Source organism: Oncorhynchus tshawytscha, linkage group LG02, assembly GCF_018296145.1.
Source record: "Oncorhynchus tshawytscha isolate Ot180627B linkage group LG02, Otsh_v2.0, whole genome shotgun sequence".
NCBI classification, from domain to species: domain Eukaryota; kingdom Metazoa; phylum Chordata; class Actinopteri; order Salmoniformes; family Salmonidae; genus Oncorhynchus; species Oncorhynchus tshawytscha.
Window position 1 is genome coordinate 39,067,715 of NC_056430.1, and position 26,809 is coordinate 39,094,523.

General features: G+C 41.9%; 2 protein-coding genes across 14 annotated transcripts in view; both read left to right on the forward strand.

The window, feature by feature from the left end:
* The first annotated feature begins 1,153 nt into the window (after positions 1-1,153).
* On the forward strand, positions 1,154-16,041 carry LOC112215749 (ADP-ribosylation factor GTPase-activating protein 1). 9 transcript variants are annotated; one of them, XM_024375108.2, is made up of 14 exons: positions 1,154-1,337; positions 1,655-1,725; positions 1,961-2,070; positions 2,383-2,554; positions 2,720-2,820; positions 2,943-3,029; positions 7,446-7,560; positions 7,767-7,823; positions 7,915-7,947; positions 10,999-11,028; positions 11,700-11,756; positions 12,190-12,249; positions 12,679-12,746; positions 12,855-16,041. In XM_024375108.2, exons 2-14 carry the CDS (start codon positions 1,666-1,668, stop codon positions 13,234-13,236), a joined length of 1,332 nt encoding a protein of 443 aa, XP_024230876.1. In that variant the 5' UTR covers positions 1,154-1,337; positions 1,655-1,665; the 3' UTR covers positions 13,237-16,041. The 9 variants fall into 9 exon arrangements, with proteins under 9 accessions (XP_024230876.1, XP_024230884.1, XP_024230903.1 ...); XM_024375116.2 differs by having other exon boundaries at positions 7,461-7,560; XM_024375135.2 differs by lacking the exon at positions 12,190-12,249 and having other exon boundaries at positions 12,685-12,746.
* A 3,006-nt stretch (positions 16,042-19,047) lies between these two features.
* Positions 19,048-26,809, forward strand: part of LOC112215735 (engulfment and cell motility protein 2) — a 33,822-nt gene continuing 26,060 nt past the window's right edge. For all 5 annotated transcript variants that reach the window (XM_024375065.2, XM_024375084.2, XM_024375075.2 and 2 more), the window contains exons 1-2: positions 19,048-19,147; positions 20,611-20,681. The gene's annotated coding sequence lies outside the window, so the exon portion shown is untranslated. The remainder of the gene's footprint in view (positions 19,148-20,610; positions 20,682-26,809) is intronic.

Genomic DNA, 26,809 nt, shown 5'->3' on the forward strand with positions numbered 1-26,809 from the left:
GCTGAGGTTGCACTTAACTCGCCACTGATGAACCTCCAACCACTTTGTATAGGATCATGCACGGTCTGTTCTTTGACTCGTGGGGAGGGGTTGGCATGGAGAAATAGGCCTACCGGCATGTTGCTTGTTAGATCCAAATGGCTCATACGCCTCATATTTAGTTGCCTAGATTTCTCCACGACTATGAAAGCTTATTTTGAAGTGTTGCGTAATTTCCAATCGTTGAAGCAAAATAAAATATAGGATTCGCACCCCTGTAGATTATTAGATATGGGTGTTATTCTGATGATGTAAACCAATGTCTCTGATAAAGCTGTGGCTTTCCTTGATCTAACCCTATTAAAATTGATTCGGCTTAGTTAGCTATTTCATTTGGGATGAAATGTAGGCTACATTGAATGTTAATTTGAAATGAGCAAGCAGTATTGACATAAATAAATACAATAAAAAACGACCTATGCATAATTAGCCTAAACTTGTTATTAATAGAGCTCGCCAACTTGTAGTCCATAAAAACCGCAAATGACTTACCTCTGGTTCGTTCAGCCATTCCTATGGGGCAAATGAATGGGGGAAAAAACATGGTTTGGGGATAAAAGCTCAAAATAAGGTCTGAGGTTAACACAGGCTTAGTAGATCTAATACGTTTTGTTCTATGAGATAATATCAGTCAGTTAACATGACCTTTATGAATTAAGAAGCCTTTTATGTGCTTTAAAAAAAGTTCATACATGCTTCAAAATTCACAAAAAGTTACGTTAGCTAATGAATATTATCTAAACGTATGATATCTCCTAAGCCTGTGTTTACCACAGACCTTATTTTCTGAGTTTTTCCCAAATCTCTGCAAAAACTACATTGATTTTCCCATAGGCTTCGTCCAGCAAACCATGGCTGAGTGCCTACAAAAATATGCCATTACTATTGCAGAGATGAAAGCCTCATGACGCTAACATTTTGGCTCTGTAAGTGACATTTATCTTCAATAGACTAATATTGTAGCTGGCTATGTATGCATCCTGCATTTTAATAGGTACAATAACTCAGGCAAATGGAATAATGCTCCACATAACAGTGTTTGAATGTCGGCGTCACAGTCCTTTATATAAAAAAATACAAAAATAAATATACCCATAATGCATTGCAATGCCAACGTAGGCAAATCTGCCACTGGCTAGTTGTCAACATGGCCACCAGTGTTTGCAATCCGCTGTCATAGCTCTTCTCAATGGGATGTCATTTAACTCCACGTATTTCGCAAAAAGCCTTATCGAACTAGCTAAGCAAGAGAGACGCTTTAAACACCGCATTCTTTAGGTTCTACAATACCCAGCCTGGTAAGAGACTACGAGCTAGCAGTAGCATAGTAGTAGTTAACATCAGTTAGCTACAGTAACTATTAGATCTCTTCAGATACACTATCATACATAGTATAGACTATTGAATGACATTCAGCTTTCTAGTTGCAGTCAGTTCGAATATTGTTTATTTAACAAGGTATGGCTTTCAAAGTCTGTCAAAGGCGTCCTACGTTAGCCGCTTGGTAGTTAGCTAAACTATACACGTTATTGCTTTGATGCCGGCTTGGTTGGTGATAACAGAAGAAGCTAGGACATGATTTATGTGTAAGATTGCTAATAATTACTCTCTTCAGTGTCAGTCAAAATGGCAAGCCCAAGGACCAGAAGAGTTTTGAAGGAAGTGAGAACCCAGGAGGAAAACAACGTGAGTAGATAGCTAACGTTAGCTTGCTGTTTGACCAGTAACGTTGTAGCAGGTTTAGTCACGACGTGATTGCCCAAAGGGCCAAGGCTGAACTATCTAAGGTTTAATATGAACACTGACGGTAGGACCTTGTGGGTGAACAATTTCTGTTGAGATATTCAATGTGATAGTGTCCACATCCATGTTTTCAATATCGACATCAAATAGTGAGCCAACATTTCCCCTCTTTTCTCAGCTTTGCTTTGAGTGTGGGGGCTTCAATCCTCAGTGGGTGAGTGTGACCTATGGGATCTGGATTTGTTTGGAATGTTCTGGCAAACACAGAGGCTTGGGAGTACACCTTAGGTGAGTAAATTCCAAAAGGCCAATTTTTCTGATTGTTGGTATTTCTGCTTGCCTGCAGAGGCTCGTCTGTGCATGAATGTCAATCCTCTACTGTTGAATCTCTTATCCTGAATAAGTAATTGTTCAAGCCTTCAGCCAGACCCTTCTAAGATGGTGATTACCACTTATATTCTTTAACCCACCATACTCACCTAGTCATCCAAATGTCTTCCTATATAAGGTCCCATGCCTAGTTAAATAAAACATGAAGTAACATTTCCTGTCAAGTCGGTTTGGAAGTATTTAACCCCTAATGTGATCTCTGTACTGTAGCTTTGTGCGCTCTGTTACCATGGACAAGTGGAAGGACATTGAGCTGGAGAAGATGAAGGCGGGAGGGAATGGAAAGTTTCGTATGTTTCTGGAACTCCAAGATGATTACAATGCCACCTGGACCATGCAGGACAAATATAACAGCAGACCTGCTGCACTTTTCAGAGACAAGGTAAGGAAGCCTCCCTTTTGAGTCATTATTTTAATGGTCATGTACATAATAAAGTTGCCGGGGACACTCCAAATCAACATTTCTGAATTTCCAATGCTAATATCAAACAGTACACCTATAATGGTCTCACTCACTGAAATGCATGCCTCTTTATTCGATTGACAGGTTGCAACCATTGCAGAGGGGAAAGAGTGGTCTATTGAAACTTCCTCTGCCAAGGACTGGACTCCGCCTCAGGCTAAGACCGGACTTTCGACGTCTCATCGGTAAGGGTGAAAAGAGTGTTATTTCATATAGCTAAAGTATTCAATGACTTGAATATTTTCAAAATACTCATTTCCAATGTTATCACATCCCAAAATAATCTGTGGTTGGTTTTCCAATGTAGCTCAGGGGGCCCTGGCCAGAACTCGGGAAACCCTTCAGACAAGGTGTTTGAGGACTGGTTGAGTGACGATGTGAACTCTTATCAGAGGTGAGACCATTGTATCCATGACTTGCTTGTCTCTGAAGCAGATGTACAGCCCCCCCCTCTCAAAACAGCCTCAATTTGTCAGGCATGGACTTCACAAGGCGTTCCACCGGGATGCTGGCTCATGTTGACTCCATTGCTTCCCACAGTTTTGTCAAGTTGACTGGATTCCCTTTGGGTGGTGGACCATTCTTGAAACACACTGGAAATAGTTGAGCATGAAAAACCAGGCATCTTTGCTGTTCTTGACATAAACTGGTGCGCCTGGCACCTACTACCATACCCCATTCAAAGGCACTTAAATAATTTGTTGCCCATTCACCCTCTGAATGGCACACATAGTCTGTCTCAAGGCTTGAAAATCCTTCTTTAACCTCACTCCTCCCCTTCATTTACACTGATTGAAGTGGATTTAACAAGTGGCATCAATAAGGGATCATAGGGGTCAGTCTGTCATGGAAAGAGCAGGTGTCCTTAATGTTTTGTGTATGTATACAGTGCATTTGGAAAGTATTCAAACACCTTGACTTTTTCCACATTTTGTTACGTTACAGACGCATTCTAAAATTGATTAAATAAAAAATGTTCAATCTACACACTATCATTTTTAGAATTTTTTGCTTATTTACCTGAGTATTCAAACCCTTTGCTATGAGACACGGAATTGAGCTTAGGTTCATCCTGTTTCCATTGATCATCCTTGAGATGTTTCTACAACTTGAACGGAGTCCACCTGTGGTAAATTATATTGATTGGACATGATCCTGTCCCCTGGGGAAGGGATGCCTGGTTACTCTTTAAGCGTTTTCCTCACCAACTTAAATAAGCATGCCCCATTCAAAAATGCAGAACCAGGGACAGATATAGCCCTTGGTTCACTCCAGACCTGACTGCCCTTGACCAGCACAAAAACATATTTGGCGTTCTGCATTAGCATCGAACAGCCTCCGCGATATGCAACTTTTCAGGGAAGTTAGGAACCAATATGCACAGGCAGTTAGGAAAGCAAAGGCTAGCTTTTTCAAACAGAAATTTGCATTCTGTAGCAAAAACTCCAAAAAGTTCTGGGACACTGTAAAGTCCACGGAGAATAAGAGCACCTCTTCCCACTGCACCGAGGCTAGGAAACACTGTCACCATCGATAAATCCATGATAATTGAGAATTTCAATAAGCATTTTTCTACTGCTGGCCATGCTTTCCACCTGGCTACCCCTATCCCCGGTCAACAGCTCTGCACCCCCCATAGCAACTTGCCCAAGCCTCCCTGATTTCTCCTTCACCCAAATCCAGATAGCTGATGTTCGGAAAGAGTTGCAAAATCTGGACCCCTACAAATCAGCTGGGCTAGACTATCTGGACCCTCTCTTTCGAAAATTATCCACCAAAGTATTTTCTATACTTCTGGTCTTTCTTTGGACACTGTGTTAACTAACCTGCAGACAAGCTTCAATGCCATACAACACTCCTTCCATGGCCTCCAACTGCTCTTAAATGCAAGTTAAACTAAATGCGTGCTCTTCAACCTTCAACTGCTCATCCCCATATTGTTATTTTATTTTTTTGCTCCTTTGCACCCCAGTATCTCTACTTGCATATTCATCTTCTGCATATCTATCACTCCAGTGTTTAATTGCTAAATTGTAATTATTTCACCACTATGGCCTATTTATTGCCTTATCTCCCTAATCTTACTTCATTTGCACACACTGTATATAAACTTTTCTATTGTGTTATTGACTGTACGTTTGTTTATTCCATGTGTAACACTGTGTTGTTTGTGTCGCACTGCTTTGCTTAATCTTGGCCAGGTAGCAGTTGTAAATGAGAACTTGTTCTCAACTGGCCTACCTGGTTAAATAAAGGTGAAATAAATAAAGTAAAACAACTGTCTATACAAGGTCCCATAGTTGACAATGCATGTCAGAGTAAAAGCAATGAGGTTGAAGGAATTGTTCTTATAGCTCCTAGACAGGATTGTGTCGAGGCACAATCCTGTCCACTAGGGAAGAGTAGCAATTTAAAAAAATATATATTCTGCATAATTGAAGGTCCCCAAGAACACAGTGGCCTCCATCATTCTTAAATGGAAGAGTTGAATCCACCAAGACTCTTCCTAGAGCTGGCCACCCAACCAAACTGAGCAATCTGGGGAGAAGGGCCTTGGTCAGGGTGGTGACCAAGAACCCTCCGACAGAGCTCCAGAGTTCCTCTGTGGAGATGAGAGAACCTTCCAGAAGGACAACCATCTCTGCAGTACTCCATCAATCAGGCCTTTGTGGTAGAGTGGCCAGACAGAAGCCACTCCTCAGTAAAAGGCACATGACAGCCTGCTTGGAATTTGCTTAAATGAACCTAAAGGACTCTCTAATCTGAGGAAATCAAGATTGAACTCTTTGGCCTGAATGCCAAGCGTCTCATCTGGAGGAAACCAGGCACCGCTCATCACATGGACAATACCATCCCTACGGTGAAGCATGTTGGTTGCAACATCATGCTGTGGGAATGTTTTTCTTCGGCGGGGACTGGGAGACTAGTCAGGATCAAGGGAAAGATGAACAGAGCAAAGTACAGAGAGATCCGCTCAGGACTGGGGCGAAGTTCACCTTCCAACAGGACAACGACCCTAAGCACACAGCCAAGAAAATCCAGGAGTGGCTTCTTGACAAGTCTCTGAATGTTCTTCAGTGGCCCAGCCAGAGCCCGGACTTGAACCTGATCAAACATCTCTGGAGAGACTTGAAAATAGCTGTGCAGCAACACTCCCCATCCAACCTGACAGAGCTTGAGAGGATCTGCAGAGAAGAATGGAGAAACTCCATAAATACATATTTTTTTTCACCTTTATTTAACCAGGTAAGTTGTTGAGAACAAGTTCTCATTTACAACTGCGACCTGGCCAAGATAAAGCAAAGCAGTGCGACACAAACAACAGAGTTACACATGGAATAAACAAACACAGTCAATAACACAATAGAAAAAAGTCTATATACAGTGTGTGCAAATGGTGTGAGGTAAGGCAATAAATAGGCCATAGTTGCGAAGTAATTACAATTTAGCAAATTAGCACTGGGGTGATAGATGAGCAGATGGTGATGTGCAAGTAGAAATACTGGTGTGCAAAAGAGCAGAAAAGTAAATAAAAAATGGGGATGAGGTAGGTAGATTGGGTGGGCTATTTACAGATTGGCTATGTACAGCTGCAGCGATCGGTTAGCTGCTCAGATAGCTGATGTTTAAAGTTAGTGAGGGAAATATAAGTCTCCAGCTTTAGTGATTTTTGCATTTCGTTCCTGTCATTGGCAGCAGAGAACTGGAAGGAAAGGAGGCCAAAGTAGGTGTTGGCTTTGGGGATGACCAGTGAGATATACCTGCTGGAGCGCCTGCTACGGGTGGGTGTTATCGTGAGCTGAGATAAGGTGGAGCTTTACCTAGCATAGATGACCTGGAGCCAGTGGGTCTGGCGACGAATATGTAGAAAGGGCCAGCTGACTAGAGCATATAGGTCGCAGTGGTGGGTGGTATAAGGGGCTTTGGTGACAAAACGGATGGCACTGTGGTAGACTGCATCCAGGTTGCTGAGTAGAGTATTGGAAGCTATTTTGTAAATGACATCATCGAGGATCGGTAGGATAGTCTGTTTTACGAGGGTATGTTTGGCTGCGTGAATGAAGGAGGCTTTGTTGCGAAATAGGAAGCCGATTCTAGATTAAATTTTTATTTGGAGATGTTTAATATGAGTCTGGATGGACAGTTTACATTGCCAAGCTTGTGTCATCATACCCAAGAAGACTCGAGGCTGTAATTGCTGCCAAAGGTGCCTCAACAAAGTACTTAGTGAAGGGTCTAAATACTTGTGTAAACACTTTAAAAACCTGTTTTTGCTTTGTCATTATGGGTTATTGTGTGTATGTTGGTGAGGGGGGGAAACTATGTAATCCATTTTAGAATAAGGCTGTAACGTAACAAAATGTGGAAAAAGTCAAGGATTCTGAATTCTTTCTGAATGCACTGTTAACATATTGTACCCAGAAATCAGTCTAAATCCAAAAGTAAGATGCCACAGAGCACATGACTATTGTTTAAAGATAACTTGAATCTGATTTTCTCTTTATATGTTCTTAACCATCATTTTAACTAACAACTTTCAAGACTTTATCTGTAAATGCTCAACCAATGTATAGCACAGGGTCTTAATCCAACAGTAAGATACCACAAAGTACACATTTGTACTTTTGCTTTAAGATCAATTTCATCCATATTTGTCATTTTTTTCCTTTCCCGCTGGGACCACCCATATGCGTACGCATGATTGTAAGTCACGTTACATAAAAGCATTTCCTAAATGTAATTTATTATGTTTTTGCTCACCTTTTTATGAAGACTTATAATTTATGCAAACATACCATTTCCCCTGTAGTGGTGGCGGTTATAGTGGGAATCAGGAGAACCGCTATGTTGGCTTTGGGAATACACCGACCCCAGAGAAGAAGGAGGATGATGTCCTGAACAACGCTCTATCTTCCATTTACTCGGTACGGCAGTAATATGGCACAGCATCTGGGAATCTGCGTGGCCCTGAAGTAAAGGGGGGGGTTCCCAAATGGCACCATATTCCCTATATTTGGGACACAGACATGGAGTTTAAGGTATCTGTCATGGTGACTCGTGTGTCTATTTGGGACGCAGAGTTTAAGATATCTGCCGTGGTGAATTGTGTATGACATGTTTTGTTTGATAGGGCTGGAGCAATTTCACAATCGGAGCAAGCAAAATTGCAGCAGTCGCCAAAGATAATGTAAGTATCTCCAAGGAAAGCTGTTATCCTGTCACAGAACTTAATTTCACTGTTTATTAATAGCTTTTTTTCTGTCTTTTCACTGGAACAGACTGCAAAACTTGCAACCTCAGCAACTCTAAAGGTATTACTTTCTTTTATTAAACAGTTCATTAGTACCCGATTTGATGAGCACCAAGTTTTTAAACTTTTAGTTACTATTAAGATATTGTTAAGGTTTGTTTTACTAGCATCATTTTGCAACTATTTATATGAATGTGTAGATACAAACTCTTAACCTTACAGGTCTGAGATGCCATTTAACAAAGTAGATAAAGATGTGATTGTGTGAATCCCTTTTTGATGAAAAAGCAAACCATTATTATGCTCATGCTCGCATGACACAAGTAATAAATAGGTTTCAAAGTTTATTTGCCACATGCACAGGATACAATAGGTGTAAAGCAGTACAGGGAAATTCTTACCTTCACCTGCATTCTCTCAACCAGCTGGAATGCTTTTCCAACAGTCTTGAAGGAGTTCAGCACTCTTTGGCTGCTTTTCTTTCACTCTGCGGTCCAACTCATCCCAAACCATCTCAATTGGGTTGAGGTCGGGTGATTGTGGAGGCCAAGTCATCTGATGCAGAACTCATCACTCTCTTTTTTTTGGTCAAATAGTAAATAGCACACTCTTTTTTTGGTCAAATAGCCCTGTTGGGTCAGTTGGGTCATTGTCCAATTGAAAAACAAATAGTCCCACATTAGCGCAAACCAGATGGGATTGGGTATTGCTGCAGAATGCTGTGGTCCTTGAAATATATATATTTTTTTGTTGAATTTTTACCCCTTTTCCTCTCCAATTTCGTGGTATCCAATTGTTTAGTAGCTACTATCTTGTCTCATCACTACATCTCCCGTACGGGCTCGGGAGAGACGAAGGTTGAAAGTCATGCGTCCTCCGATACACAACCCAACCAAGCCGCACTGCTTCTTAACACAGCGCCATCCAACCCGGAAGCCAACCGCACCAATGTGTTGGAGGAAACACCTGGCAACCTTGGTTAGCGCGCACTGCGCCCGGCCCGCCACAGGAATCGCTGGTGCGCGATGAGACAAGGATTTCCCTACCGGCCAAACACTCCCTGACCCGGACGACGCTAGGCCAATTGTGCGTCGCCCCATGGACCTCCCGGTCGCGGCTGGTTACGACAGAGCCTGGGTGCCAACCCAGAGTCTCTGGTGGCGCAGCTGGCGCTGCAGTACAGCGCCCTTAACCACTGCGCCACCCGGGAGGCCCGTTCCTTTAATTCTTAATAGATCACTGACAGTGTCACCAGCAAATCACCATCACACCACCACCTCCTTGCTTCACGGTGGCAACCACACATGCGGAGGTCATCCGTTCACCTACGCTGCGTCTCACAAAGACATGGCGGTTGGGAGCAAAAATGTCAAATTTAGACAACAGATTTCCACTGGTCTAATGTCCATTGCTTGTGTCTCTTGGCCCAAGCAAGTCTCTTCTTCTTAGTGCTTTCTTTGCAGCAATTCGACCATGAAGGCCTGATTCACAGTCTCCTCTGAACAGTTGATGTTGAGATGAGTCTGTTACTTGAACTCTGAAGCATTTATTTGGGCTGCAATTTCTGAGGCTGGTAACTCTAATGAACTTATCCTCTGCGGCAGAGGTAACTCTGGGTCTTTCCTGTGGCGATCCTCATGAGAGCCAGTTTTTGTGGCTGCACGTTTTTGCGACTGAAATTTTACGCATTGACTGACCTTGATGTCTTAAAGTTATGGACTGTCGTTTCTCTTTGCTTATTTAAGCTGTTCTTTCCTGCATTCCAGGTGAATACCTCATGAAGCTGGTTGAGAGAATGCCAAGAGTATGCAAAGCTGTAATCAAGGCAAAGGGTGGCTACTTTTGAAGAATCTCAAATATAAAATATATTTTGATTTTAATACTTGGGGAGGGTGGTGTCACTACATGATTCCATATGTGCTATTTCATGGTTTTCATGTCTCCTACAATGTAGAAAATAGTAAAAATAAAGAACCCTGGAATGAGTAGGCGTGTCAACTGTACTGTACATGTAAACAGGGCTGAAAAGTGACTGGTAGCAGATATATATATATATATAATAAATAAAATGCACACATACTGAGTTTACAAAACATTAGGTACACCTTCCTAATATTGAGTTGGACGTCGAAAGCGTTCCACGGGTATGCTGGCCCATACTGAATTCAATGCTTCCCACAGTTGTCAAGTTGCCTGGATGTCCTTTGGGTGGTGGACCATTCTTGATACACACGGGAAACGGTTGAGCGTAAACAACCCAGCAGCATTGCAGGTCTTGTCACAAACCGGTGCGCCTGGCACCAACTGCCATACCCTGTTCAGTCACTGAAATATTTTGTCTTGCCCTCTGAATGGCACACATACACAATTCATGTCTCAAGGCTCTTTAACCTGTTTCCTCCCCTTCATCTAGCTACACTGATTTGAAGTGGATTTAACAAGTGACATCAAATAAGGGATCATAGCTTTCACCTGGTCAGTCTGTAATTGAAGGAGCAATTTGTATACTCAATATAAATACTTATGGTAATGTACAGTATATTTTACCATTAGTATATGTGAACAAGAGTAATAGTGACCAGTAGCATGACAAATAGGTAAATACTAATGGTAATCGTGATCAATAATCAATGGACAGCAGCATAATGGAGTAATAAATCTAATCCAATAATAATTTCAACAGTTGTCTGAGTAGGTAGAGACCCGTGGATGGGCATATAGTCAGTGTGGATAGTCATGATGATCTGCTAAAGATAAATAGTTCTAGCCCCCTCCTCAGGAAATACCAAGCTAGAGTCATTTATTTGAGTAAGACATTTTCATGTATTGGTTAAGAGGTTCAACCTCCTAATTCCATATTATGTACACACAGAAAAATCATTATTCCAGATATAACTTAATTCTATGGATGCACCACTGTATGTGATTCCCTCTGCAGCAGAAACAGCAGTGCAAATGTTTAGCCTTTAGAGCTCATGGAACATAGATTTTCTTCCACGGGTTTCCCTTTTTATTTTTGCTCATAAATGAACTGGACATAAATAACTGTGAACATTACTGTAGTTTGAACTGTTTGTCGCTTCTTTAACTTCCTTGCTTTCTCTGGACGTAGTTAAGGGGCTATAAGCCGCCCCCAGAGCCGGTAAAATCAATAACAAATGCATGCTCTTTGTCCATATTCCTGCATCCCATTTTACTCATTGTTTTCATGAATGTATTCATTCCCACCCTAAGCTTGTCAGCTGGTCATCGGTGTCCTGTCTGAAAATGTATGTGAAAATGACCAGACCCACCACTGCAAAATGGTGGATAAGTACAGTTAGCCTAACCAGTAGTGTTACATTGAGCTTTTCTTGGCTGCAGACAGAAAAACATATTTAGCAGTTGATGGATAATCTTAATGTCAAGGGTTGTCGTAGTTTAAATTATTAAATTAATTATGAAGTTCTTGGTCACGTTCACTTTAGTGGCTCATTAAGACCATGGTTGAGAAACCATTCAAGGAGTGTGAACATTCCTGTCATTTACAAACAAAGAAATCTTGGCATAATAATCAACATGATGACCACTTATTTTGTACTCGCCAACCATAGTTATTTATCCCTGCATGACCGTTCCATTGCTCAGTTCCCTTTGAGGGTCAGCCCTCGCTGTGCTGACTGTGCTTGTTTAATGTCCTAGTGAATGGAATGACAGTTCCCTCGCCTGCCTCAGCTTCCTGCTACTCAGAAATTCAGTCAGTGTCTTGCATTGTCGTGAATGTCGAACTGTTCTGTTTAATTCACACATCTTCTCCCTGTCACTCCCAACTAGGCCACAGAGTTAGGACAGACATTAAATGAGAATGTTATCAAACCTACCCACGAAAAGGTAACTGTTTAAAGTTTAGTTAATAGGCTAATATGCTTCATAAAACCAGCTTTACATTTGATTTGCATTGTCTCCTTTGGAATGTGTCTGCTCTAGTGACTGACTATAGTGTGCACTGTGCATGTGCAATAGCTAATTGCTTGATGTAGAAAAATTCCACATAGCTTCTTAAAATGGGTGTTTTCAAATCTATCTTGACTGAGACTTAACAGAAATCACCTACTGTCTCATAAGTAGGCTAATCATCACATTATTGTCCTCTCAGTAAAATAAAATCTAAGACTAATTCCTTTGCGCACAATAAAATGTGCAACTGTTCACAATTAGAAACACTGCCTGAGCTAGCCTGTGTGGTGATGTCCTGATTTACACACCCACCTCTTGATGCTGTGAGTTGTCTCCATTTCCATTAACGGTGATTTGGCTTGTCCAGGTTAAAGATGGCAAGTTGCTAGATGAAATGTCCGTCGGCATTACTGGGCTGGCATCCAAGGTAGGAGAAGGCGGACCTCTGCCACACTGCACACCTACAACCAGTCTCCTGAGCAAGGGTCGTGGGAAGCTATGCATTCATCAGGAATTAGCCTAAGTTTAGCACGGCAAAATACGTTGGTGCTGTCATCGCACTGCTTACTCTGAAAAGGAGACTAGTTTGGGTGTGTTGATGTACATTTTGAAGATATTCATGCAATTTGTATCTCCCTTTTCTCTTGCTGCTATTGTTATTCTGGTGGTGAGTACTGTGTAGATTGAATTGTACTCATATTAACTTGTACAACCTTTACTTTGGTCAGTGAACTATTGTGAATCTGATAAACATGATTTGTAAACTTGTTTTGGTGAGTAGTGTAGACTTTTTATCAACATTTCATGTCTATTGTTGTTTTCTCAATTTTGTTTGACATGTGTTCCCTCTTCTCAGGTTCAGGATGCTGGTGCAAAAGGCTGGAAAGACATGACTGACTTCTTTGCTGGAAAGCCCGAGGACGAGTAAATCAAAATGATTAAATCTGGAATTTGGCATAGTGATGTGTCAGTTGAGGGTCTTTATTTCTGAGATAACAGTCTCCCCTCTTTGTGACGAACCCTCTCCCACAGATCAGAAGGAGAGAGCTACCAGAACATGGACGCCACTGAAGGTTACCAGTTCAACTCCTCAGGCCCAGAACTAGGCCAGGCCCCTGCGCAGGATTTCTGGACGTCCTTTGGCAGCGCCAGCTCCTCCAAGCCCAAGAAGTCCCCAAGCAGCGACAGTTGGACCAACGTCGACAACTCTGCCGCTGAGAAGAAGAGCTCCGACAGCTGGGACAACTGGGGCTCGAAGGCGGCATCCAACAACAAACACAGCACTGGAGACAGCTGGGAGGCCTGGGACAACAACTGGGACAACGCTGCTGGGGGAGAGGCCAAGGGCAAGACAAGCCCCGCAGCCGCCCCCACCAAACCTGCTGAGGAAACCTGGGACAATGCAGACTGGTAGAGGCCTCACTCACAATCCTCCCCAGCTCTATTTCTCCCTTTTCCTCTACCTTCACCGCCATTCTCTCTTTCCTTCCTTCTCACAGGCACTTTTACAGTTGCACAGTTCTGTCTCTAACCTGGGTTGAGTTCAATGCCAGTTCAGTATGTATTTATTTCTCAATAAGAACTAATTGAAATGAAATTGATCTCAACCGACACTGAGTATTCCTGAATATTTACACATTTTAAAGGAAGGTTGCAGTCTATTTAATTTTGCCTGGATGTGTATACATTTCTTTAATTCATTACAGGAGTTAAATCTAAATCTAAGTCTATAGTCTGACATTTTAATACATCATCCTCAACTAAAGATGGTGGCAGTCACCTACTCAACCAGTGTTTTTAGAGTGAGAGGAGCCCGGTCTGTCAGTGGGTATCCCTTGCAAAACGGGGATTTCAACTTTCTGAGTTTCCACATTCAATTTATGCATAATGAAATTGACAAGGAACTGGAATCCAATTTAGTGTGCCGTAGTGTAAAGCCAGCATCCCTTGCACCCCAACAGTGCGGTCTGTGTTGACTAAAACTTATGGTCAAAATGTTCCTTTGTGTGTCAATTTACGACTGCAGCTAAGCTTGGTATGATGATGCTTAACATTGTGCAATGGCGTTATATGTATAAAATGTAGCTGCTGGATTCATGTGATGCAAGTATAGTATTTTACCAATATTCTTTTCTTTCCATTCTCAGCCGTCTTCATTGAAACCTGAACAGAAAGCTCTTATGAGTCGGTACGACTTGGTTATTTTGATGAGGAACAGGGGATAAGTACATTTAGGTTTTAATACAACCGAGTCTCAAAAGCAGTTGACAGTGTTAAAGTTCTATTGCACCACCCAATCAGTGGTTGTCGATCGCATGGCATTAATCTCAGCAGCTAACTGTAATATAAATGATAATGTGTTAATTTAATGTGGTAAGCTGTACAATTATTGTGTGTGTGTTGAGAACTGGACACATTTGTTTTTGGAGCAGGGACTGTAACTCTGACTTATGGTTCATTGCATGTAATACTGCCGAACCTGTGGGACCACCACAGCAACCTTCTGTGACCTCAGCAACCTTCTGTGACCTCAGTGGGATCTAGTATAGTCTAGTTGTGTCTATTGTCCTCAACACACACCAAAAAAAAAAAAAAAGCTTTCTCATTAAGCTGATCTTTTCAGTCTCCATGTCTGTGTTAAGTGTTGCATCCAAGTTTTCATGACTTTTCATGACTTCATGTTAAAACAGACAATGGGAAAAGAACATGTCTCAGGCCAGTCATGTAAGAATCTTTGATACGAATTTCAGTTTGATACGGACAGTCACTTCTCAAGGAGTGAGGTTGAATACTGCCAATTTTGAAAGAGCTTTTCGCTGGACTTCTAAGATGAGTCCGATGTTTTACATTGACGTGCAAACTTCAGCCATGTAATCCCTTGCCCCTGTTCGATTTGACATGTTTTTGTGTTCGTATGCAGGGGTTAAATGGGCATTTCTATGTCCTCTGAATTGCTGGCTTTTCCAGTCATTTTTCACAGATTAGCCTAGTTCCTACGGTTTACTATCTCCCCTTGTAATGTCTCACGTTGGAACTCTCAATTTCACCCTTGTATCTGTGTGAGAGAGTGGTGTTGCCTAGATTATTTTTTTCACTCATGAAAAAGAGAACAAGGCAAGGCTACTATTTCTTAATTGCACCAGATTGTTGGCATTTCCTTCCCCTGGCTGTTTTCCTGGTGGAACCACAGCAATATGGGCTGATGTGGCTTGCATTGTCTTGTGTGAACGAGAAATGCTTCTGCTAAATGAGAAACAAAGACTGTCTGAGTTGTTTTCTACACACCAGGATAACTTTAATGACTAACTGCAACGCTTGTGTAGTAGTGCATGTTTTGCGGTATTGCACTCTCCCCACCCTCTATTTTAATGTTGTGTTACAAGCCTTAAAGAGCTGTCCTCATAGTCTATCTATTGATAAACCGGTGTCCATTTGGTTTTAAGTGTGTGTTTGGGTGTGTGTTTTCCGTTAATAGATGGACAGCATGTATGATCAAAAGATAAAATATGAACGTAAAACGAGGTGCTGCTGTTTACAGTTTGCCTCCATATTTCTGATGCTTTGACTTTTTTTGTACTATATTAAGTTTTATGACGAAGCACACAGCCTGGATGGTGAACCAGCCTGATGGTGAACGTAGCGATTGGGCTGTCTCCACCAAGCTAAAATACACATTCTTAGTCCCAATTTTGTTATTTAAAAAAAAAATATATATTATTCTTCAATGAATTCCAGTGTTTTAATCTAAAGGATGTTAAATGTTAGATATTATGTTTTATAGATCTACAAGTCTTAGTAGATCATTAGGTATAAATGTGTTATGTAACACTTGCAAATTAAAGAATCTTCTCATTTTTTTACCATTGATGGTAATGAAGACTTTTCAGCAGTGCGGTTTAGTGAAATATAGGCCTAACGCTGAAAAGTACAGTAAACCATGTGCTTTTATGTCCATTCATGTTTTGACTGCCACATTGTTGATTGCCACCCACAATCTTTGTAGTCAAGTCAGTCAACAAATACTATTTTTTGATATTGTACTTGGTTTCCTAATGTGTAACTATGGTTTGGAGATTTTAAAAAAAGGTACTTTTTTATTTTGAAAAAGATAGTATTTCTAAGTACAGTGGGTGTTGGTAAGTTGAGTTCCACTAACTTATCTAAACAAGCATTCCATATTGGTGATTGATTAAAGGGAATTTCCCCCAATGCTCTTGAATCTCATGTGAACCATAATTACTTTAGGCTTATCCCTTATAGTACTGTAATATGTATGTGTACAATTTACAGTTATGGGTGTATGTACAGTGGCTTCAGTATGTATTCATACCCCTTGACTTATTCCACATTCATTCAGCCACGAGCATTAGTGAGGTCGGTCACTGATGTTGGGCGATTAGGCCTGGCTCGCAGTCAGCGGTCCAATTCTTCCCAAAGGTGTTTGATGGTATTGAGGTCGGGGCTCTGTGCAGGCCAGTCAAGTTCTTCCACACCGAGCTCAACAAACCATTTCTGTATGGACCTCGCTTTGTGCACGAGGGCGTTGTCGTGCTGAAACTGGAAAGGGCCTTCCAAAACTGTTGCCACGAAGTTGGAAGCACAGAATAGTCTAGAATGCCATTGTATACTGAAGCATTACGATCTCCCTTCCCTGGAATTAAGAGGCCTAGCCCGAACCATAAAAAAACAGCCCCAGACCATTATTCCTCCTCAACCAAACTATACAGTTGGTGCTATGCATTGGGGCAGGTAGTGTTCTCCTGTCATCCGCCAAACCCAGATTCATTCCTTGGACTACCAGATGGTAAAGCGTGATTCGTCACTCCAGAGAACGCCTTTCCACAGACGATTATCACCATTCTGTGAGCTTGTGTGGCCTACCACTTCGCGGCTGAGCCATTGTTGCTGCTAGACGTTTCCACTTCACAATAACAGCACTTACAGTTGACCGGGGCAGATCTAGCAGGGCAGAAAATTTGAACTGACTTGTTGGAAAGGTGGCATCCTTGGACAGTGCAACGTTGAAAGTCTCTAAGCTGTTCAGTAAGGCCAATGTTTGTCTATGGAGATTGCATGGCTGTGTTAAATCTTACACTTCAACAACCGGTGTGGCTAAAATAGCTGAATCCACTAATTTGAATGGGGTGTCCACAAATTTTTGTATATATATAGTACATGAGATATCCATAAGTATTCACACCCCTGAGTCAATACTTTGTTTGAAGCAACTTTGGCAGTGATTACATCCGAGTCTTTCTGGCTAATTCTATAATCTCTGAACACTTGGAGTGTTCAAAATATGCTCAATATTCTTTTCAAAATTCTTCAAGCTCTGTCAATTTGGTTGTTGATCATTGATAGACAACCATTTTCAGGTCTTGCCATAGATTTTCAACTAGATTTAAGTCAAAACTGTAACTCAGCCATATTCAGTGTCTTCTTGGTAAGCAACTCCCATGTAGATTTGACCTTGTGTTTTGTGTTATTGTCCTACTGAAAGGGGAATTAATCTCCCAGTGTCTGTTGGGAAGCAGACTGAACCGGTTTTCCTCTAGGATTTTGCCTGTGTTTTGCCTCCATTCCATGTATTATTTTTGTTTTATCCTAAAAAAAAACTCACCACTTAACAAAAACAAGCATTCCCATAACATGATGCAGCCACCACTATGCTTGAAAATATGGAGAGGTACTCTGTTGTATGGGATTTGCCCCAAACACAACAAAGGTTAATTGCTTTGCCACATTTTTTGCTGTATTACTTTAGTGTCTTGATGAAAACAGGATGCATGTTTTGGAATATTTTTATTCTGTACAAGCTTCCTTTTCACTCTGAATTAGGTTTAATATTGTGGATGTTGTTGATCCATCCTCAATTTTCTCCCATCACAGCGATAAACTCTCAACATTTATTTCATTTTTTGCCAATTTCGTGATATCCAATTGTTAGTCTTGTCCCATCGCTGGAATTCCCGTATGGACTCGGGAGAGGCGAAGGTCGAGAGCCATGCGTTCTCCAAAACACGACCCCGCCAAGCCGCACTGCTTCTTGACACACTGCTCGCCTTACCCAGAAGCCAGCCACACCATTGTGTCGGAGGAATCACCGTACACTAGGCGACTGTGTCAGTGTGCATGCACCCGGCCCACCACAGCAGTCACTACAGCACGATGGGACAAGGATATCCCGGCTGGCCAAACCCTCCCCAAGCCTGGACGACGTTGGGCAAATTGTGTGCCGCCTCATGGGTCTTCCGGTCGTGGCCGGCTGCAACACAGCCTGGTATCGAACCCTGATCTGTAGTGACGCCGCTAGTACTGCAATGTCACTTGGGAGGCCTCTATAACTTTAAAAAAAATCACCATTGGCCTCATGGGGAAATCCCTGAGTAGTTTCCTTCCTCTCTCGCAACTGAGTTAGGAAGGATTCCCGTGTCTTTGTAATGACTGGTTGTATTGATACACCATCCAAATGTAATTAATAACTTCACCATGCTCAAAGGGATATTCAATGTCTGCTTTAAATTATTATTATTATTTTTACACCTACACCCATCTACCAATAGCTGCCCTTTGCGAGGCAACCTCCCTGGTCTTTGTGGTTTCATTTGTTTGAAATTCAGTGCTTGACAGAGATGAGGTAGTCATGAAAAACTTATGTTAAACACTATTATTCCACACAGAGGGATTTCATGCAATTTGTGTGACTTGTTAAGTATATTTTTACTCCTGAACTTATTTAGGCTTGCCATAACAAATGGGCTGAATACTTATTGGCTCAATATACTTCAGCCTTTTTAAATTTGTAATAAAAATAAAAAAAAACTAATTCCACTTTGACATATGCGGTATTATATCTAGGCCAGTGACACAACATCGCTATTGTATTCATTTTAAATCCAGGCTGTAAAACAACAATGTGGATAAAGTAAAGGGCTGTGATTATTGTAAGTAAGTAAAGGGCTGTGAGGCACTGTATGTGCACTACCTGTTGTCTGAATGGAAAATAAAAACATGTCTGTAGTAAATGCTGTTTTAGATCCCCCCCTTTCCTTGGTAGATATATTTTTTGAAGATGGTGTCATGAGATCAATTATAACATGTACATGTGACATTATGATATGTATTAAATGTTAATGTGTGCATTGCCCTGCACATGCACTGATTAAAATCAAAATGTTGAATTTATGTGAAAGACAGGATTCTTGTGCAGTAGCCATGGACGTATACTCTATGTCCCGCCTACGAGGCGTGGTGATGTATCGTTTTACCACAGATGCTGCATTGGTGGAAGTATCAAACGGCGGCGATCCGGTCCAGGCCATGGGGTAAGTAACCGCAGTTACATGAACTATTTACTATCAGTAAATTAACCCTTTTGAGTAATTATAGAATTTTGTCGTTATATTGTAGTCACTGTTGCGCGCCTGCAGACTAAAAAGCACATCGGCAGTAGCCTAGTGAAAAATAGATGTTTGCGAATGAACAAATCGCTCTCTTATGGAATATCGTGTGTAGGCTTTTTTTTTCTCAGTGTGGTGATTCACTCTTGAGACGAATACGTTCTATAAATTCATACAGTTAGGATTTTATTCACTTGGAGGGGATTTAATTGTTTAAATATGAATGCCCAGAAGTTATGTTGAGCGCTGGCTACAATTTAATTCAAGGTAGCTGTGTTTCTCAAATTAGTAAATGGATTTACATGCTTTGCCGTCCGATGTGGCTCATTTACAGCCCCACTGCCTTCGGTTGCTAGTAAATGATCAACGCTCACTAGGCTACATGTGAGGTTATCATGGTCTATAAAATGATAATTAATATCCGTTTCACAATTTGGCCAGGTTTCTGAAAATACAGCGTTAAGAGCAGGAATGTCATTTTAATAAAGCTATGCATTGTGGCTGCAGCCCATTCTGTCTTAATTACACTGGCCTTACAAGGTGGTGGTGGTCAGCAGTAATTGATACATTGTTACAAATGTATCCAGCTGCCTTGTGTGACACACTGAAACCACCCTCATCTGTCTGAGGGGGACTCTCTGTCCCCATCATTCTACAGAAGGTCGATTTTTGTCCTCCTGCAAGCTGGGGACGTGTCACTCAGTAACCTATCAGATCAGGTACCTACCTACCTGTCATACTATGTGAAGAGCCAGGATCATGTCCTGAAAACAAAGGATTAACTCATTTTCCTGTAACATAAGATAACTGTAACATTGCCACTCAGGATTTGTAGTTAGGGCCAATACATGGTAGGCTATGGGGTCTTTAGGATCAGTAATCTGAAGTCTCTCCTAACTTTTACAGATTAGGTACGTCAGTGGTTGCTTGAGTAGCTGAGCTCCTTAGCAGCATCACCAGCAGACAGGATTATCCTTTATTTTAGTCAGGATGCCTTTGAAAATGTGTATTTTGTCTGGCAGTTTTTACATTCCCACATCAATAAGAATTGCAAGACAGAATCCTTCTGTCTATGAAATAAGAAATTCAATACACTCAAATGATGTCAGTTAAAAGCGTTCTGCAAGATTGAAACCAATCTGAGATGCAATTAAAACAGTTTTAGAAGGAATGTCTGCATGAAAGCAGGTTGTCAGTATTTGACTGGTTATTAACATCAATACAAGGATAAAGGGAACTTCTCAAGGAAGGGATTTTATAGGGGTGGAGAAGCATTAAAGGTGGAATGTTTGACTATATTTTACAGTTCCTCTAATGATACTTTCCCACTGTTAGGCTTTGCACCAGTGTTTGACCCAAAGATGCCTTGACAGTTTCTATCTTTACAGGGGAACTGATGCCATGGTCTAAAACGTGAGATTGAGAGAGCGAGTGAGGTGCCCACTCAACGCTCCAACAGGTGAGGATGGTCGCCATATCTTGTTAAGATGAGACCCAGGATGAGAGGAGAAAACATAAACAATGGCACCCACTTAACCTCTGGGATATTCGGGACGGTAGCGTCCCACCTCAACAACAGCCAGTGAAAGTGCAGGGCGCCAAATTCAAAACAACAGAAATCTCATAATTAAAATTCCTCAAGCATACAGGTATTTTACACCATTTTAAAGATAAACTTCTCGTTAATCCAGCCACAGCGTCTGATTTCAAAGAGGCTTTACGGCGAAAGCACACCAAACAATTATGTTATGTAAGCAGCTAAGTCACCGAAAAACACAGCTATTTTTCCAGCCAAAGAGAGGAGTCACAAAAAGCAGAAAGAGAGAATTCATCACTAACCTTTGATGATCTTCATCAGATGACACTCGTATGACTTCATGTTACACAATACATGTATGTTTTGTTCGATGAAGTTCATATTTATATCCAAAAATCTGAGTTTACATTGGCGTGTTATGTTCAGTAGTTCAAAAACATCCGGTGATTTTGCAGAGAGCCACATCAATTTACAGAAATACTCATCATAAATGTTGATGAAAACACAAGTGCTATACATGGAACTTTAGATACACCTCTCCTTAATGCAACCGCTGTGTCAGATTTTAAAAATCTTTACAGAAAAAGCACACCATGCAATAGTACAGCGCTCAGACAACAAAACAGCCAAACAGATATCCACCATGTTGTGCAGTCAACAGAAGTCAGAAATAGCATTATAAATATTCACTTACCTTTGATCTTCATCAGAATGCAATCCCAGGAATCCCAGTTCCACAATAAATGTTTGATAAAGTTCATCATTTATGGCCAAATACCTCCTTTTTGTTTGCGTATTTAGTACACAATCCAAACTCACGACGCACAGGCAAGTCCATGCGAAAGTTCAGACAAAGTTATATTACAGTTTGATTCTATACTTCGTTTGACATGTTTATACAATCTTCATAAATCTTCGCTATTGTTCCAACCGGAGAATTCCTTTGTCTGTAGAATTGTAATGGAACGCAAGCTAACTCTCACGTGAATGCGTGTGGTAAGCTCATGGCACTCTGCCAGACTTCTGACTCAATCCCCTCTCATTCGCCCCCACCTCACAGTAGAAGCATCAAACAAGGTTCTAAAGACTGTTGACATCTAGTGGAAGCCTTAGGAAGTGCAATATGACCCCATAGACACGGTGTATTCGATAGGCAATGAGTTGAAAAACTACAAACCTCCTGGTTGGATTTTTTTCTCAGGTTTTTGCTTGCCATATGAGTTCTGTTATACTCACAGACATCATTCAAACAATTTTAGAAACGTTGGTGTGTTTTCTATCCAAATCTACTAATAATATGCATATATTAGCAACTGGGCCTGAGTAAGCAGGCAGTTAACTCTGGGCACCTTATTCATCCAAGCTACTCAATACTGCCCCCCCAGTCCCAAAGCAGTTAATGAGATTAGCATTGCCGACTTGAGAGATTTGCCTTTTGGCATTAGAGAAGAGCCCTGGCTGAGATTCTTCTTCAAAGGTGTGGGGGAAAGTTGTGCTAGGATGGAAAAGGAGTAGGGCTTTTTGTTTTGAATTCACATTGAACAAGATGGCTATCTAGACTGCATAGTCCTCGTTATGGGCAGAGGGAGAAGCCTACTAAATTAAGAATGTCTCTTTCAGGCTTACTGGGCATCTGTTTTCAATTCCCTCCCTTATTGCCCAGGCACATAGGTCCTGACATGTACTGACTGTCTGATTCGCCTCCTCCAACCTACACACACACAGACATACTGTTTCTCTTAATAACCTCTTAGCCTTGTCCTTCATGGACTCTGGTTTCTTATTGGTGCTTTGTGGTTTCCCCCACCATTGTGGCTGTAAGCACATGGCCCTCTGTCAACTACTGGAATTCTGAGTTAGTATTCAGACGGTATCCTTACTATGCTGGACTTAGTGTTTCATGCCATGCATATTGTTCCCCATGTAGAATATTGACTCAGCTCTTAATTATTTCCTTAATTTAAAATTAAATGATAGATTTCAGTCATGTTTGCTTGCTTTGGTTCAAGAATTTCATTGATACCCTAATTTTTAAAGATTTTTGTAGAGCTAGTCAGTGAACTGAGAAAATTAACACCATTCCAAATCAAATCAAATCAAATTTGTCACATACACATGGTTAGCAGATGTTAATGCGAGTGTAGCGAAATGCTTGTGCTTCTAGTTCCGACAATGCAGTAATAGCCAACAAGTAATCTAACTAACAATTCCAAAACTACTGTCTTATACACAGTGTAAGGGGATAAAGAATATGTACATAAGGATATATGAATGAGTGATGGTACAGAGCAGCATAGGCAAGATACAGTAGCTGATATCGAGTACAGTATATACATATGAGATGAGTATGTAAACAAAGTGGCATAGTTAAAGTGGCTAGTGATACATGTATTACATAAGGATGCAGTCGATGATATAGAGTACAGTATATACGTATGCATATGAGATGAATAATGTAGGGTATGTAAACATTATATAAGGTAGCATTGTTTAAAGTGGCTAGTGATATATTTACATAATTTCCCATCAATTCCCATTCTTGCCAGCTTTAGGTACACTCTGTGTGTGTGTGTGTGTGTGTGTGTGTGTGTGTGTGTGTGTGTGTGTGTGTACACACACACACAATTATGTGGACCCCTTCAAATGAGGGGATTTGGCTATTTCAGCCACACCCGTTGCTGACCGGTGTATAAAATTGAGCACACAGTGATGCAATCTTCATAGACAAATATTGGCAGCAGAATGGTCTTACTGAAGAGCTCACTGACTTTCAACGTGGAACTACCGTAGGATGCCACCTTTAAAAGTCAGTTAGTCAAATTTCTACCCTGCTAGAGCTGCCCGGTCAACTGTAAGTGCTGTTCTTGTGAAGTGGAAACGTCTAGAAGCAACGACGACACAATCGCAAAGTGGTAGGCCACACAAGCTCGCAGAAAGGGACAAAGTGCTGAAGTGCGGAGCTCGTAATAATAGTCTGTCCTCGGTTGCAACACTCACTACCGAGTTCCAAACTGCCTCTGGAAGCAACGTCAGCACAAGAACTGTTTGTCGGGAGCTTCATGAAATGGGTTTCCATGGACGAGCAGCCGCACTCAAGCCTAAGATCACCATGCGTAATGCCAAGCGGTGGCTGGAGTGGTCTATAGCTCGCCGCCATTGGACTCTGGAGCAGTGGAAACGTGTTCTCTGGAGTGATGAATCACGATTCACTATCTGGCAGTCCAAGGAACGAATCTGGGTTTGGCGGATGCCAGGAGAATACTACATGCCTGAATGCATAGTGCTAACTGTACAGTTTGGTGGAGGAGGAATAATGGTCTGGGGCTGTTTTTCATGGTTCTGGCTAGGCCCCTTAGATCCAGTGAAGGGAAACCTCAGCGCTACAGCATACAATGGCATTCTAAACTCAGCAAAAAAAAAGAAACATCTCATTTTTCAGGACCCTGTCTTTCAAAGATAATTCATTAAAATCCAAATAACTCCACAGATCTTCATTGTAAAGGGTTTTACCACTGTTACCCATGCTTGTTCAATGAACCATAAACAATTAATGAACATGGACATGTGGAACGGTCGTTAAGACACTAACAGCTTCCAGACTATAGGCTAATAAGGTCACAGTTATGAAAACTTAGGAGACTAAAGAGGCCTTTCTACTGACTCTGAAAAACACCAAAAGAAAGATGCCCAGAGTCCCTGCTCATCTGCGTGAATGTGCCTTAGGCATGCTGATAGGAGGTATGAGGAGAGGTGATGATATGTGGCCAGGGCAATAAATTACAATGTCCGTACTGTGAGATGCCTAAGACAGCGCTATAGGGAGACTGGGGACAGCTGATTGTCCTCGCAGGGGCAGACTGTGTAACATCACCTGCACAAGATCGGTACATCCGAACATCACACCTGCAGGGCAGGTACAGGATGGCAACAACAACTGCCCTAGTTACACCAGGAACGCACAATCCCTCCATCAGTGCTCAGACTGTCCGCAATAGGCTGAGAGAGGCTGGACTGAGGGTTTGTAGGCCTGTTCTAAGGCAGGTCCTCACCAGACATCACCGGCAACAACGTTGCCTACAGGCACAAACCCACCGTCGCTGGACAAGACAGAACTGGAAAAAGTGCTTTTCATTGACGAGTCGTGGTTTTGTTTCACCAGGGGTGATGGTCGGATTCGCGTTTATCATCGAAGGAATGTGCGTTACACCGAGGCCTGTACTCTGGAGTGGGATCGATTTGGAGGTGGAGGGTCCTTTATGGTCTGGGGCGGTGTGTCGCAGCATCATCGGACTGAACTTGTTGTCATTGCAGCCCAGCTCAACGCTGTGCGTTACAGGGAAGACATCCTCCTCCCTCATGTGGTACCCTTCCTGCAGGCTCATCCTGACATGACCCTCCAGCATGACAATGCCACCAGCCATACTGCTCATTCTGTGTGTGATTTCCTGCAAGACAGGAATGTCAGTGTTCTGCCATGGCCAGCGAAGAGCCCGGATCTGAATCCCATTGAACACGCCTGGGACCTGTTGGATCGGAGGGCTAGGGTCCGGGAACGTGCAGGTGCCTTGGTGAAAGAGTGGGGTAACATCTCACAGAAAGAACTGCCAAATCTGGTGCAGTCCATAAGGAGGAGATGCACTTGTTGTTGAGTTGTTGAATCTTATGTTCATACAAATATTTACACATGTTAAGTTTGAAAATAAACACAGTTGACAGTGAGGGGACATTTCTTTCTTTGCTGAGTTCAGATGATTCTGTGCTTCCAACTTTGTGGCAACAGTTTGGGGAAGACACTTATCTGTTTCAGCATAACAATGCCCCCATGCACAAAGCGAGGTCCATACAGAAATGGTTTGTCGAGACCGGTCTGGAAGAACTTGACTGGCCTGCACAGAGCCCTGACCTCAACCCCATCGAACACCTTTGGGATGAATTGGAACGCTAAATGCGAGCCAGGCCTAATCGCCCAACATCAGTGCCTGACCTCACTAATAGGGGGACTCCATATTAATGCCCATGATCCTGGAATGAGATGTTCGTGTAAGTAGGCGTCCACATACTTATGGCCATGTAGCGTATCAGAAGTCCATTCACAAAGTTGAGCTGACAGCTGCAGTACTATTTGTACTGGACTTGACTAGTGATGTGGCTCAAACTGTTATCTTAGAGGTTCCTTTGTGGAGACTGCAGTCAGCGGTAGAGGTCTTCACAGGTCCAACTTCCGAAATGGACCTGGGGTTTTCCCGCCCTGACCAGATATAAATAAATGTTTTGAATATAGACCTGTTCCAAACGGACACGGCGACAACTAGACCCGTTCCGTATAGACAGGGTTGGATCCATACCCAGTCCGATCTGAGTGAGGGAAGCAGCAGATTATAATTTTTTTTTTGAGCTACTGCTCAGTACCTGTCTTCACTGCGTCAAACCGGGAAATGCTGATTAAGCTAGGTAACGTTTGCTAGTTAGGCTAGTTGAGGCTGCAGTGCATGTGCTTTCTCATCCTACAGTTACGCAACAACAACTCCATTCAGAATATTAAGTAGCCTGTAGCCTCTCCTTCTCTTTGAACTTTTAATTCCTTCATTGTAATTCCATCTTCCATTGATTAGATACAGTGGGGCAAAAAAAGTATTTAGTCAGCCACCAACTGCAAGTTCTCCCACTTAACAAGATGAGAGGCCTGTAATTTTCATCATAGGTACACTTCAACTATGACAGACAAAATGAGGGAAAAAAATCCAGAAAATAACATTGTAGGATTTTTAATGAATTTATTTGCAAATTATGTTGGAAAATAAGTATTTGGTCAATAACAAAAGTTTCACAATACTTTGTTATATACCCTTTGTTGGCAATGACAGAGGTGAAGACTTACAGAAAATGTTTGACAAGGTTTTCACACACTGTTGCTGGTATTTTGGCCCATTCCTCCATGCAGATCTCCTCTAGAGCAGTGAAGTTTTGGGGCTGTTGCTGGGCAACACGGACTTTCAACTCCCTCCAAAGATTTTCTATGGGGTTGAGATCTGGAGACTGGCTAGGCCACT

What these genes read in the sequence shown, in the direction of transcription:
- LOC112215749 (XM_024375108.2), top strand. Translation starts at nt 1,666, where the DNA reads ATGGCAAGCCCAAGGACCAGAAGAGTTTTGAAGGAAGTGAGAACCCAG. An exon ending in CAGCAGTCGCCAAAGATAAT is followed by an intron (nt 7,824 to 7,914) that starts GTAAGTATCTCC and finishes TCACTGGAACAG; the next exon opens with ACTGCAAAACTTGCAACCTC. An exon ending in TTACTGGGCTGGCATCCAAG is followed by an intron (nt 12,250 to 12,678) that starts GTAGGAGAAGGC and finishes CCCTCTTCTCAG; the next exon opens with GTTCAGGATGCTGGTGCAAA.